The sequence below is a fragment of the Primulina huaijiensis genome, unplaced genomic scaffold, assembly GCF_012295235.1.
Source record: "Primulina huaijiensis isolate GDHJ02 unplaced genomic scaffold, ASM1229523v2 scaffold37281, whole genome shotgun sequence".
In the NCBI taxonomy this organism is placed as follows: domain Eukaryota; kingdom Viridiplantae; phylum Streptophyta; class Magnoliopsida; order Lamiales; family Gesneriaceae; genus Primulina; species Primulina huaijiensis.
The window spans coordinates 459308-474247 of NW_027358705.1; the positions used below are offsets into that span (position 1 = coordinate 459308).

At 34.6% G+C, this 14940-nt stretch overlaps 2 protein-coding genes across 2 annotated transcripts; both read right to left on the reverse strand.

Annotated features, from left to right (window-relative positions):
* Positions 1-1498: 1498 nt before the first annotated feature.
* Positions 1499-2427, reverse strand: LOC140968447 (protein P21-like). The gene has a single exon (XM_073429389.1). It carries the CDS (start codon positions 2367-2369, stop codon positions 1701-1703), a length of 669 nt encoding a protein of 222 aa, XP_073285490.1. The 5' UTR covers positions 2370-2427; the 3' UTR covers positions 1499-1700.
* A 1958-nt stretch (positions 2428-4385) lies between these two features.
* LOC140968611 (probable helicase MAGATAMA 3) lies at positions 4386-14855 on the reverse strand. The gene is made up of 21 exons (XM_073429629.1): positions 14603-14855; positions 14189-14348; positions 13813-13940; positions 13446-13643; positions 12962-13153; positions 12481-12516; positions 12085-12173; positions 11911-11961; positions 11325-11436; positions 11137-11242; positions 10285-10382; positions 10068-10181; positions 9888-9980; positions 8434-8487; positions 8079-8137; positions 7858-7942; positions 6860-7228; positions 6633-6755; positions 6462-6548; positions 5248-5634; positions 4386-4541 (listed from the first exon to the last, which is right to left on the reverse strand). Exons 1-20 carry the CDS (start codon positions 14702-14704, stop codon positions 5416-5418), a joined length of 2475 nt encoding a protein of 824 aa, XP_073285730.1. The 5' UTR covers positions 14705-14855; the 3' UTR covers positions 4386-4541; positions 5248-5415.
* Positions 14856-14940: the final 85 nt, after the last annotated feature.

Here is a 14940-nt window from a genome sequence, read left to right on the forward strand (position 1 = left end):
ATGTTCAATATAATACTAATGTTATGTTCAATATAATACTAATGCTGTGACTTTGTCGGGGGTATAAAAGCAATGGCATGGGCAAAATTTTGATTTACCATTTCTTTGTTAAATATTGGTACAAAATTCAAAATATAATAAAAAATTTATATTGAAAGTAAGATTTTTCTATTTCTTTCTATTAATTTTTTAGCAAAATATACTATATTTAAGAACATAAAAATATTATTTTGAATTGTATTTATTTTACGTAGGTAGACATTAAATATTAAAATTCTTTATTTTGAGAAATATCTATACACGAATATATTAACTATAAATTTGATAAACTTTTACAATAACAACTTGTAGTATCTTATATCTATATTTCATTTATAAATGAGATTTAGTAAAATAACTTTTCTATAACAGTTAATATGAAAATTTTAAGACCACAAATAAAAATACAAATAAATAATAATTGAATAAAATAAAATAAATTCATTTTTCTTTTTTTATTTTAGAGGTAAATTTAATTTTATTTGTAAAATTAGTTTTTTTTTAAAAAAAATTCCAAAATTATTAGGTAAACTATGAATTTAAGATCTTAATTCAGAAAGAATATTCAAAGCATTCAGAATCTGAATTTAAGATCTTTATCACTAGTTGAACATTGAAAATTCTCGAGCTAGCCGACCAAGCCACGTGGATTTTAACCAAACTTGTACGCGTAGCAGCTCAGCGACTTTTATTTAGATGATATCTCTTACAATATTCCGTAAAATCCATCTTGAATTATTTGATTGGCTTGGCGAAATAATTCTGCCAGGAAATCTATTCAAGATGACAGACTTTCGGTTTGTTGAATTGAGAGTTTAATTGAAAACTAAGGCAAAAAAATTGTGTGTGACGGTCTCACGGATCGTATTTTGTAAGACAGATCTTTTATTTAGATCATCAATGAAAAAATATTACTTTTTATGCTAAGCGTATTACTTTTTATTGTGAATATCGGTAGAGTTGATCCGTCTCACATATAAAGATTCGTGAGATCGTCTTATAAGAGACCTATTCGAAAACTAATTTATCATACTTTCTTCAGAAACATAGTCATTAAAAAAGAAATTTCTTTCCCGAATATTTCGATCTCTCTTTCTCATGTCTTGAACTCAGCATTGAATTGTTAAAATTGAGATTTGGATTCAACTCGACTCAACTCAACATCAAAAACTAACTTAAAAAAATAAAAAAATATTGTTCAAATTCATATATACAACTCTAAAAAAAACTCTATTAACTGATGTGAGATATTTTAACTCACTATTTTCATCATAAGAATAAACATTCGCAACATAAAAACATAAATTTTATATAATCAATATGAAAAATCTCAACAGAGTACAACACAAAACAATCTGAATTAAATTTGGTTAAACCATTTTTGTCGGTAATCAATCCAAATCTTACCAAATTCTATAAAGAAATAATGATTACTGACTGCTACGAGATACATTAGTCATGAACACAACGATCAATTATATGTTCAATAAAATGATAAACTCTGGTCACATGTTGTATGAATATACATCATACAGTCTAAATACAATCTGAAACCTTATTTATTATTATACTATGTAAATTATTAAAGTAACCACACATTTTTTTTAAGCATTATTATTGCGACAAAAATTAATAATAATAACTACTCGATAATAAGCTCTCTAAGGGCAGAATACAACCCGATAACTCGTTCCGGCGGGGCATGTAACAGTGCTGGTGGGGTCATCCTCCGGATACGTGAAAGCATCGCGGCACCTCAACTTGAAAAACCTGGACAGATTCGTCGGCCGGCACGGCCCCGAGTGGCAGCAATATTCCGTCGTCTTGTACACCGTGCACGGGTTATTGCAGCCCCCGGGAGCCTTGAGTGCATTCGGGCACTGCCCCGTGATGTCCGCCGTGCATCTCAAGGAGCGGGTGCACCCGTTCGAGGTGGGCTGGAACTGCATCGGCACGTTGAATCCTTGTAAAAGGGAGATGTCGTAGTAGTCTTTGTACGCGAAGCTGTTGAGCCCATATTCCGCGAGGGTCGTGGGTGGGGTCCCGTATGTCTGGCATTGGAGCAGGCCGTTACAGTCTCCGGTGAGGCATCTGCCGCGGCCCGATGCGTTGAAGGTGCAGTTCGTTCGGGCCCAGATTTTGGCGCGTCCCGGTCCTTTGGGGAAGCCGAGCGTCCACGTCTGACCGCTGTCGAGGCGGCGGCCTCCACCGGGGAGGGAGGCAGCCCAGACTGTGTAGGGGCAGTTGTTGCGGATGTTGAAGAATATTGCACGGGTTTGGATGAAGAGAAGCGGCAAGAAGATTAGGAGAGCTATCTTCTGGTGATTCATTTTGAATTAATCAATCACACCTTAAAGAAAATTGTGGATGCCTTTTAATTATTTATACAGGGAGGAGAGGATCATTGGGATAGATTACGTGGTTATATTAAAGTTGTACTAGATTGACACGTTTGAATTTTTTTATATATTATGATTTTTTTTTTCGTTTTGCTTTTGGTGTTTTAATTCACATTGATTTTCACATGACATGGAATCACTTTTAGTAAAGGAAGTGTTGATATATATAGATTTTTGGTATGTTGTATACTTATTGTATAAATTTATGTTAATATCGATGATGATGTATCATATATTTATTGTATGATCAATTTTTCTATATTTCTTCGTATCCAATAAATGACTTACATCTAATCGGTGCTCACATAAATATATACGATAAGTGTGCAACATATCAAAACTCCACACACTCACATATACAACCAAAAGATTTGGTATCATGGTCTATTATTGTTTTTTCTTATTTTTTAAAATTTATTTTTTTAAATTATAATTTAATCTCTTGCATAATTTTTACAATTATGATATGACTTTTATTTAAATATAATAAAAACAAATTGCAATATATAATAATTTCAAATTGTAGATTAGTTATTAATTTTTACAATAATGAAATTAATTTTATTTAAATATAAATCAAATTAATTATTAAAAAAATATTGTACATAATAAGGTGCATGCATTGAATAGATTATCCTCGACAGCTTAAACAATTATTTATTTTAATTTTTTTTATTTTTTGAGCATTAACATATGCGAATTTTTAATATAAATAATTTTAATTTGTGTTATAAATATTATCGGATCATTTTATTCAATTATCCAATATTAAAAGTCGGTAAATAGGTCCATATTTGGCAGCAGCTCACGCACACTCAATAAGACTATTCGTTTTTTCTAGCTTCTTCTGTACATATAACCCTATATATATTTAATAATAATATTGATTAAATAGAATGATTACTTTCACACCCATTGAAATAATCAATTCTAATCTCCTACCTACTTTTTTTTTTCCATTTTCCTCGAACACAGCTTCTTTAATTTAGGTAAATTAAATAACCATGCACATACTTATAAATTATTATGTACTTCGATAGCTGATTTTTAAGTGATATATTATTTTCTTGTGTAACAACTACATTAAATTATATCTCATATATCCAAAAAGTGAGTTAATTCGTAAGTATTTAATTTAGAAAAAAAAAAAAAGCTATTTCATTTATTGAATATTTCTAATCCAGCAGCCTCTCTTTTAGTCCGTGGGAACTCTAATTAGCCGCCGGGTCCACCCGAATAAATTGATTTTTCAAAAATAAAAAGATTATATGTTGCTTTTTACTAGTCCATTGTAGAAAGTAGTATTTTTTTTCCGGAAAAGAAAAAAAACAGCTAGGTTGTTTTACTTTTCATCCTTTGTTTTTGAAAAATCCAAAGTAGTTTCCTTTTGTCTGCTAATGCTCATTATTTTTAAGTAAAAATTAGTGTGCGACGGTCTCACGGATCGTATTTTGTGATACAGACCTCTTATTTGGGTCATCCATGAAAACATATTACTTTTTATGTTAAGAGTATTATTTTTTATTGTGAATATCGGTAGGGTTGATCCGTCTCATAAAAAAAGATTCGTGAAACCGTCTAACAAGAAACCTACTCTTCTTTTTATATGAATGTACGCATGGATGTTAAGTTAATTCCTCCTCCGCAAAGCAGGACTACATTATTGGTAGGGATCAATTGGAATAAGACCTACCACTTTTTCCAAATAAAAAAATCATCGACTTGTTCCCGTTAATGACTTACGCCGAACAAAACATATATTATCGACTTTCACACGTATCAAGCAGTACTTTATAATTAAATATGTCTGTCGTTATATCTGTCAATTATCTTATTGTACCTATCAAATGATATCTTAGAGTTAAACAATTAATTGACGAAAGAAATATATTTTGAGACTCTTCACTTGACCCGACCCATCGCTATTACCTAACATCATTTCGAAAGTTTTATTGAAGCCACCATATATTATATATAGCCAAAAGAGGAAAGACAAAACTTGCGAGTCTTTACATTGAATATGAGAGGCAAGAACTAGAATGCCACAAAGGTTTGAAAGCTTTGTTCAAATCTAAGATTTCCTTGCTAACGAATTAAATACACCTTAAGTTCTATTCCACCAAGTTCTCAAATTTCATGATACAAGACATTTGATTCTTATTAGCAAATCAAGGAAACAAAATGTATGTATATTATTATTTTTAGTGAAGTTCACATAATTTATTTTTTTAATAAAGGTCAGAAACCTAAAACCTTCGACATCTATCATAAGCAACCAGATGAAACCTAAAACCTTCAATATCTATCGTCAGCAACAAGATCTTATGAGACGGAAACTCGTTCACGGTGGGCCCGTCCAAGGTTTTCAAATTCGTTAAGAGACTAGTCAGAGGCGTCTAACGCCTAATCTGCCTAAGCGGGGACTCAGTGCCGCAATGCGGATTCCACAGTGTCAAATATCAACAGACTGTAGACTCTCCCCTTGAATCGAATGATGAAGATAAAACAATATTCGACAGAAAATAAACAATCTACAGACCGCAAGTTGCAGACTGAGTTTTCTTGTTGCCTATTGGACGTTAATTTAGGCCTCATGACCTATAAAACTGGGCTTTTGATTGCTAGGACAAGCCAACAAATGAGATGCCAATTTATTTATTGGGCTTTTAAATCTAAAAACCCAAAAGAAAAAAAAAATCTCGAAAGCAAGCGGCACCTAGATGATAAGTCTGTGCCTAAGCTGACCGACTGGCACTTTTTCAGCGAAGTCGGCCGACGCCTAGCCCGAAAGTTAGAACAACAGCTGGACGTCTCAGTAATTCTCCTCGTGCCCCACATACGCAAGCTATCAATTCTCACCTCATCAAAATAATTAAATGTGTATGCTAATCCATTTTCTCTCAAATAATTAAACGAACAATGCGCAGTTATTGGCAAAGCACCAGAAAGAAAATGTCAGCAAAAGGATTTCCAACACTCAGTCCTCACCAAAGTCCTCTTCATATGCATATCCCTCTCCGGCATCTACCATGTCGTCAACTTCAGGTTCTTGATAAGCTCTGCCAGTGTTTCCGAAAAATGGAATTTCAACGTCCATATCTTCGGGAGGGTCCTCAAGGTTTTCTGACTTGGATTCCTTTACTTTCATTTGCTCAAGCGAAGAGTCGCTGAAAAACTCTGTGTAAGGCTTGGAAACCTGAGATTGCAGGGCGGTTTAGCATCAGTCCTTTTTTCTAAAACTGGAATGTCAGAAAAAAAGGGGAGCCTCATCATTTGTTAAATTCAATTGCATGTATTAGATTTTGGAATATAGAAAAGCTTTGAGCTTTCAAGGATCTAAAATCCAAACAATTTAAGTTTTATGACTTGAAACCATGGTGGTGGTGATTACAAATGCCTCCAGTTATAGAGGGGACTCAAATGCTTCTATTTCATTATTCAACCCTAAATCCCAAACAAATTTGATTCGGTTACCTAAACCTCACTTCTTAATTATTCTGTCTGAAAATTGTAGGATAAGCAATACCAAAATCACTTAACTCACGTTTAATAAGTTCATCTCGTGACAAATTATTTGTCACTCTCTTCTTTTAAATTGAGCCCTACAGTTGATGTTCCTAGTTGATACCAGAATCAATAAATGTTTAATATGTTCATATTATGCCAGCTTACCGGTCACTCTCTGTCTCACTGAGCCCAACGGTTGATGTTGAACATGGCCAAACAATCTTAAAATTCAGTTCTTACCTCCCAACTAAATAATCTTGAAAGTTTAGTCCTAACCTCCCCATATCTCTAATATATCTTGTTTCTTTGAAAAATTTATCGAACTTGAAAAATGGTTGAGACTTTTGCCTGAACATAAACTATTCCCAACCAATTCTCTAGAGAATTTGAACTTCTTCAACCTAAACATTTAACCAAATCAATCACTAACCAAACTGATGCAAATGATGGCCTTAAAAAATGGAATTCGAGAGGAAGCAAAAATTGTAAAGATAGTAATTTAAGTGAGATAGCTACCTTGAATAATACATTTCTTTCCTCGGCACTTGTGACCAGGTTCTTCCAGTGACCATCTCTTTTCAGTGTTGATGCAGAACCCACGACCTAGTATCATTAAAAGAAACCACCTTTATGGTGTAATAATACAAATTCAATCGATTGATCTTTTTTAAAAAAAACAAGCCATACCAGAACAGAAGACCTTGCACGAGTAATACCAACATTCATTCGTCTAAAATCAGCAACAAACCCAATGCCTCCCTCTTTACTTGCCCGAACACAAGAAAATATAGCAACATCTTTTTCACGACCCTGGAGAGTTTCTTATCAATTCATTACACTTATAACTAAAGTACACAAAAATGGCTAGAGAAAAGACTGCCTCATGCATGATCGTCACATAATATATAAATTACCTGAAATCCATCAACAGTATTAATGTCTACAACTTTGTCCGACTCCACACCAAAAGTGTTTTGAAAAGATTCTCTGAAAAGCTTGACTTGATGTCTATATGGTGATATTATTGCAAGTCGAGAACTAGTCTTCAGCTCAGGGTATCTACTCACCAATTTGCTGTACATGACGAGGACGAATTCAACCTCGTCAACATTTACCCACGAACCACTTCCCGATGGTTGAGACTCTTTCCCCTCATGTATGTCAAAGAAGCAAAAAGGCCCAAAGCAACTAAATCCATGCCACGGGCGCTTTGTCAGGTATTTGACATCAGGGCCATCCTCCAATCCATCATTATAAAACTCCCTGGAAGGGAAGCTCCTTATCTGTACAAACAGTTCAATTACAGCTGAGACGGTGCATTTTATCCGCTAAACCTAGTCACAAATCAGTAAACAAATTCAAGGAATGTTTATTAAACAGATCCTACAAAGCTATAGGCTGTGGTTTATTGGTTCCAACAGTCCAGTTATTTCAACTGGTGATCGTGATTAATTTAATTCATGGAAATAATAATGATAATAGCGAAAGATAAAGGAAAATCTCGCACATATGTAAAACTAAAGAAATGTAAACCATATGACTCATCTCAAGCGATATTAACAATTGCAGAATATGAATGATTCATCAACCGTGAAAATTAACTAATGAAAAGAACAATTACAAGTCAAAAAAAATTGGAACCAACTCTAAGCTCCTATCTGCAACTGAGTATCTCTGCACATTTCAAAGATATTTTGAATAAGATTGGTCAAAATAAACTCAAGAGGTTAGTTACTTAGTATTACAATTTCACAGCTGCCGAAAAATTTTGATGATGGAAAATTAAAAAAACTACACCTTTTCTACTCTGTTAAATGTTATGCGCACAGCTTCTGAATTTCCACAAGGACTATAAATAACAAATTGTAACTGTCACCAAAGAGAAAAAAGAGAATTAAAGAATAGCAGAGACCTCAGGATGCATGCGATATTGGGTCTTCAGCATCTGTACTGGATAACCAGCCCTCTGGAATCTTTTAAATAAGCTCATTCCATATCTGTAAAAGTTCAGGAAAGTCTTTTATTCATTCTTTAGCAACTTTTCTCAACTAGAGTTCCCAGAAAAGAAATGTCCGTCTGACTAAATCACGTTGATTTAAGATAAAACAAGTAAACACAAAATGCCGCCCTTACCCAAATTTTTCTGCCACTGGGGAAATTACAGTTGCTGGCAACTGAACTGGATCTCCCACCTAGAATCAAAAGACAAAAATTAATAGTCACATTCGCATAATCTTTCTCATGTAGTATATCATCTAGCACAAACAAACTACATGAATCGGTATATTGATTAGGAGGTGAGCCAAATATGGTAATTAGCGTGGATGATCACAATCAACCAGATAGAAAGTTTATCCCATAGGACCACAGCCACAAAGAACTTTCGAGGTTTTTTTTCTTGCATTCAACTTTTAGTAAAGAGTTTGGGAATCTACAAAACTTCCTTTGTTTAATTTCCTAATTCAGAGAAACATAGGAGAGCGCATACCAAGAATACTTGTTTGCATCCATTAGCCAGTGGGATGAGTGTTGCTGGCTCCACCTGTCATGAAACATAAACCAAATGATATTGCTAAGACATTCTAATACAAATTTATGCCACATTAAATATAATTATTTGAAAGTTCAACATATTAAAAATATCATTAACTTAATCAGTATATTGAAAAGAAAGAAACTAGCTGTTAGATGCAGATATGTAAACATGATGGATGATAACAAGCTTACTGATCTTATTTTACAATGTTAACTTTATTAAGAACAACATCCAGCAACAAAGAAAACAATATATATATAATGACTGGATGAGTTTATGAAGAAGTGTGAGAAAAAACAATAGAGTACACGAGTTGAAGAGCAGAGGATACTCTAAGCAGAATAGGCAACAAAGCAGATGAAATAGCAAAACAACAGACTTAGCTAAGATTTAAGAAGAACAGAGAAAACACTTGTCAATTAGCCCCTTATTATCCAAAGCTAAGTGACTCTTCAAGCTCTAACAAACATGTCAGGAGTAAGTTCTTCAGCCATACATTCTAAACTGATCTTCCTCGCACATGATTAAGTGAAAAGATTCATAAGAAAACTGACGTATATAAAATATTTGTATTCCTAGTCCTAGCCATGTACAATGACTAGTGTGTGGAACTACGTGCATGCAATCAAGACTTGGGCTAATCAACGTGGAGCTTGAGTTCCTGGTGGTCCAGCTCAAATTATGTGTAGTGGTTGTTGGGATATTTGGATTCCAAAGTCTTGTAACAGATCCAATTCTTGGGGAAGAGGACAAGACTTGAAGAATCACACCACCTTCTTACCTCTAAAATACCTTCTCATTTATTTTGCGCATTTTTTATAAGTTGCTTTTGTATGCTAGCACAAATGAAAAACAAATAACAGCCCAGCACTGCTAAGAATCGCAAATTTATCTGCTTGGCTGCATCAATGAGTGCTTTGCTTTAAGTAAAAGTGGTCAACAAAACAAGTTATTAAAGCTTGTCATTTTTAATAATAATCGGATCTAAGCAATTCCCCGAGCACAACAGGCCTCATAAAATTAGAAAGAGGTGCATAACCCACCGTCCTCCCCCTTTTGTCTGATTCTACGTGAACTAACACTAACTGGGAAACATGTCATACTAGTACAATTTTCAAATAGACAAATAACTAATTAAAAGAAACAAACAATAAAAAATTTCAAAAAAACAATGTGCATGCTGCAAAAAAGTAAACATCATGTAAGAAGTTTCATTGCCAGCAAACTGGCGTTAGCCTTTGCTCGGCAAAAACAATTGACCCAAATCGCTAAAACATCTCATTATACCCATGCACAAAGAAATTCGACTTATCCGGCTACAAAGGTACATTTAGTAACTTCTGTTTGAGTGTGTCAATGAGTAATAAAATGAGACACATTTTAAGTTCACGAGACAATTAGCTTACGGCTTGAGCGGCTTCATCGATTATCACAACATCAAAACCACGATTCAATTTACTGAAAAGAGCTGAACCGCTGAAGCTCAAAGTGGAGAATACCTGGCAACAACCAACTTTATTTGCATATTGTATCTCAACAGAGCAAAGAAAATTTATAGATGAACATGAAAGATAAAAGAAATATACAATGACTGCTTCATCTAGTATAGAAGCACGGATACTGTCTTTATCCTTCAACATGCCTCCTTGCTTATGCTTGTCGCTAGCTTGAAAGTCCATGCTAGCAAGTTTTTGTTCTACCTACAATATAACCATTTCTATGCCTCAAACAAGCATGTTTTACATAAATTAATGTATTAACTAATTAGGAAATCTTCAAAATTAATAGTGACTGATTGCGTACTAAGTAATCCATAGAGACGGCATGGACTGAATGGTGGGGTTTAAGACCTATGCGCACAATTTTAGGGCTGTATGCACGGTCACTTTCATCATGAATTCCTGTCATGCAAACAAAAAAGTAACATAAAAAGCATAACTGAAATTTCTTGCTTGGAGGTCACATAATTCCATTCAAGTGGCTACATTAAATTTTAAAGGACGGATAGCTACGGCAAAGAAATTTGTCTGATCAAATGGGGAAATGAGAAGTCTCAACAGACCAGAGTCAGTTACAACAGCGCTTATAAATATGAAAACGACACTCATTCCACAACAAAAGTACCCATACAAATCCTATGCTAAGCTACTAATGACTAACTTGCTAATTCCACTACAGTCATTATGCAGCATTCTAAAGAAGTTGAGAGAACCAAATACTTTTCAGAACTCAGAATTGAAATTTGAACATCAAACCCACTTGCTTTGTGCAAATCAATAGCTTGGAAGAAAATTAGGCAATGGTGTATGACCAAACGGGGTGATGTAGGAATGTTTGATCTTCTTATATCAGCTTTTCAAGTAAGAGTAAAGTTGGTGTTAAGCTTCTTGACCATCAATAATAGGGTCACAACCAGAAATTGACAGCATTGACGCAGCAGCCTTACCACCACAAAGCCATCACAGAATATTTGTATAAGCTTACCTTCTAATTATTTCCCAGTTTTGTATTATGGACCAGTTTTAGAAAGTTTAGGATGATTATATCAGCTCCCCTAAAGCCTGTTGTTACTCAAGCAATCAACCATGGCCGCAATCAAGATAGTGAATCCATATAATATAATGAAACAAATGAAGGATTCAATAGAAACCTAACCAGTATTTAAAAGACGCAAGACAATCTCATCCAGAGCAGAATTTGATGGAGCACAAACTAAAACACGAACACGATATTTGCGGCTGGACTTGACCACTTCTGGTTTCTGCATGTCGGTTTAAAAGTTTGAGAATGTAAATTTGCAAAATAATCATAATCAATGCTCTGGTAAGAGCGGCGACTCTCACAAACTCATTGCCAGATGTGGGGAAAAATCCATCATCACCATTTATGGGCATGATTTGATCTCGAGGATTGATGCCATATAACCACGGAGATGCTTTTTCCCAATGCTTGTATCTGCAAATCAAAAAGGTTTGGTGCTATAGCATCTGTGGAGAGCTGTTTTCCAAGTATGCGTACAGTCCATGGAGTGTGTTTACCAACTTATGAAGTTCATCCCTTAGCCGTAGAAGGTTATTTCATGCAACAATTCACCATGAACCGAATAATTTGTTTAATATATTTGCTTAGCCACAAAAAGTGTTATTTTCATTAAGCTTTTTTCCACCAGTGGTTGAAAAATCAGTTATTTCATTGTTGATGAAATAAATCGTGTCAAAGAGGTATGGATTCATTCCCAAGAAAATAAAGGAAGTTCGTGTTATGATGATTAGAACAGTAACACAATGCTAAAGTATACCAGCGAAAAATGAAAATACAAAAATATGTCTATACACATACAAAACATTGCTCACGCACAATAATCACCCGCAAAATTCACTCAAAAAACTATAACACATTAGTGAACTGATAAGCCAAGATCAAACATACTTTTCTTGAATCGGTAATTGTGGCCCTAGTTTTAATCCAGCCAAATTTCCCCTGCATGTAATAAAGAGGTCAAATAATTCATACTTGAAATGCACAGAATCACCAATTTCTCATTCCATGCTTCTGCTCTCCAAAGCAATCAGGAGACAAAGAATGGCCAAACAAGATTCTTACTTGTTAGCCTGTACCCTAGCTGGGGTGGCATGCAAAATGGCACTGAGGAGCCCAAGGATGGTTTGCGTTTTTCCTGTACCTGGGGGTCCCTAAAACAAGTTCATTTTTATAAACTTTTATAAACTGGTCCAAGCCATTATTTGCATTACTGGAATATCATGTCAAAGACAGCGGCAGGTAATAACACATGAATTATCCAAGACAGTATCAAAACAAGTGATCAATAAGATAAAGATGATGGAACATTTATCAACTATAGCATTTGGAAAATTGTTTTTGAATTTCACATCTGCATCAAAAATTCAGATATGATTGTGCATTTAATACGCATGGTACTGCAGGAAAGAAAAATAAGGACTGAATTCCACATTTAAGAGAATAAATTACGAGTCAAACCTGTATCAAGACAAAGGGTTTCCGTGAGAGACCTGCCTGTTCACATGGAGAAAATTCAATATCTAAAGTAAGCATGAGGAGAAAAGGCATCAATTTTATCATTGTTGGATTTATTTGAAAAAATAAATATTATCAAATGTGTATGATATCCACGTCCTTGCAGGTATTTTTTTTCTTAGTGACATATCCAGGCTTTATTGTATTATAACAAACTACTAATCACATTAGATTCATTATTCAACATTTTTACTGTCAAAAAACAAAAAAACCCAAACTAATCACTAACTTAGCATGGTACGTATAGACTCAACAACAAAGAAGAGCTTCAGAAAGTTAGAAACAGAAAAAGCTAACTGTTCTATAAGATGACAAGAACTGATTTACAGCCAATTTAAACTAATGCTTATAGTTGGCATATATTGAAAGAAATTTATACTGCGGAGGGCCAACAAAGTCAAAACCGAGTTGCTGAGAAGCTCACGTTTATGGCCTCTAGCTGAGATTTATTGTGATTGGATTCGATAAAATTGGTCAAGGATCTAGAAATTTTCCAAGCACGATCTTCAGTTTTGCTGTCAATGTCCACTGCAGTTAATATCAAATCCTTGAATGGCAGAGAGCATATGGATCTCAGGGCAACATATTCACGGAGTATAGTCGATAAGCTGCAAATCTGGACAATTTATTTTTTAAGTTGGTCAAAAACAAAAGTAGCGACCAAACATTTGAGCATCATTAACTAAATGAAGGATATTCAACAGCCATGAGAAATGTTGAATATCATTAGGAGAGAATCAGAAGTAATCTCTGAAACATGACCAGAGTAAACAAGTGGTTCTGAAATCCCACTTTCACAATTGAATATTAGATTGCTCCAAGCACTGATTATAGGACAAATGATCAACAGCTGGCAGTAAAAGACCATAAAGATAAAATTGACAGTAAGCTTCTACAAGTAGATTTACCTTCAGAACATATAAATACTTTTGAACTTCACAAACAAGTGGAAGCATATTTAAAAGTCTTGCGCAGGTTTGGACATCATCTGTATCGAACCTTTTAACTTCTCCACTTAAATATAACCGCAATCTTAGCTTATCTTGTTGACGATGCTCAACTAGGGCAAAAGCATATGCAGTTGGTAATTCTTTACCCTCACCAAACTGTGAAAGCAATGGACACATTGTTAAGTTGGTAACCAAATCAGTGGTAGACATGAATTTCTGGTAAACTAACAAATTTAAGGTGCCGTGTCAATGAAACGCAAATGAGAGAGACTAAATTCTCAGATCTCAATCTAATTCAGAAAAGGAAATTAGACATCTAAAGAACCTTCTTGTTTGAAAGCAACAGAATATCATTTTGTGATATTGCATCGGCATCAGAACATATAACCGTAGGTAGATAAAATCCATTGACTTCACTGCATTCTGCTATGATTGCTTGCTGCCACGCAGTCGCTGTATGCTTAAAAAAATATTATTAGAACTATGAGTCTCCTTGATTGAAGCCAACGAAAAATAAATCATGGAAATATTTAAACAAGTTCCATCCACAACAATGAAGCAAATAAATTTACTTCCCTGGGCACAATCAAACTGGAAAGAAACCTCAATCAAGACTCCAGATATTCAAAACTTTAATGCAAAGAAACAAAGAAAAGAAAATTGAAATTATCATAAACCAAATGCTGGAAAATAAAGAACACCTTTTTCCTCGTCCTCTCCTTGAGATATCAGAGCTTTGACCTCCTCAAAAAGTAAAGGATCAAAAGTGTTGAGATAGTCATCAACATCTGTATATGTGTCCTTCACTTTCTTCAATCCCACACCACCACCTTCTCCGATCTTCTTATCGTAGTTCCGCTTCTAAACAATTTATAAAAAAAAGTGAGAAAACCTTAATGGATGCTCAAATACAAAGAACTAGAGTTGATAATCAATCCATGTCCATCATCAAATCAAAATGTTGAAAAAAAAAACTTGTGCGTCCTAGAATTTGCGGGATAGTGATTCAGTAAGGCTAGTTAAGAACGCAACTTGCACCAATAGTGTATGCCCAAAAACCCACTAAAAATTTGGAGGAGAAAAAGGAAAAGGGAAGAGAGTAGGGAATGCGATACCTCGGATTCTTTAAGGATGCGAAGATAATCCCAGGAAAGCACAATCTTGTAAAATCGAAGAATACAAGCTTCCCCTTCGAGCTTGTTCTTGTCTACCGCCATTTCTCCCCCCGGTCAAATACAGTTGAATTAGAAGAGAAAACTAATCGAACTGAACCTATCGATAGAGGTGGAGGTGGTCGGAGAACGAACGAGGGCGCGGCGGAATAAAGGGTTTTGGCAGTTTTGGGAGATTCGGTATATTTGGCGCTAAATAGAATATTTTCTAATAAATTATATTCATATTGGATATCTCTATATTTATTTATTGAATCCAATCATATAAACTTGGTTATCTA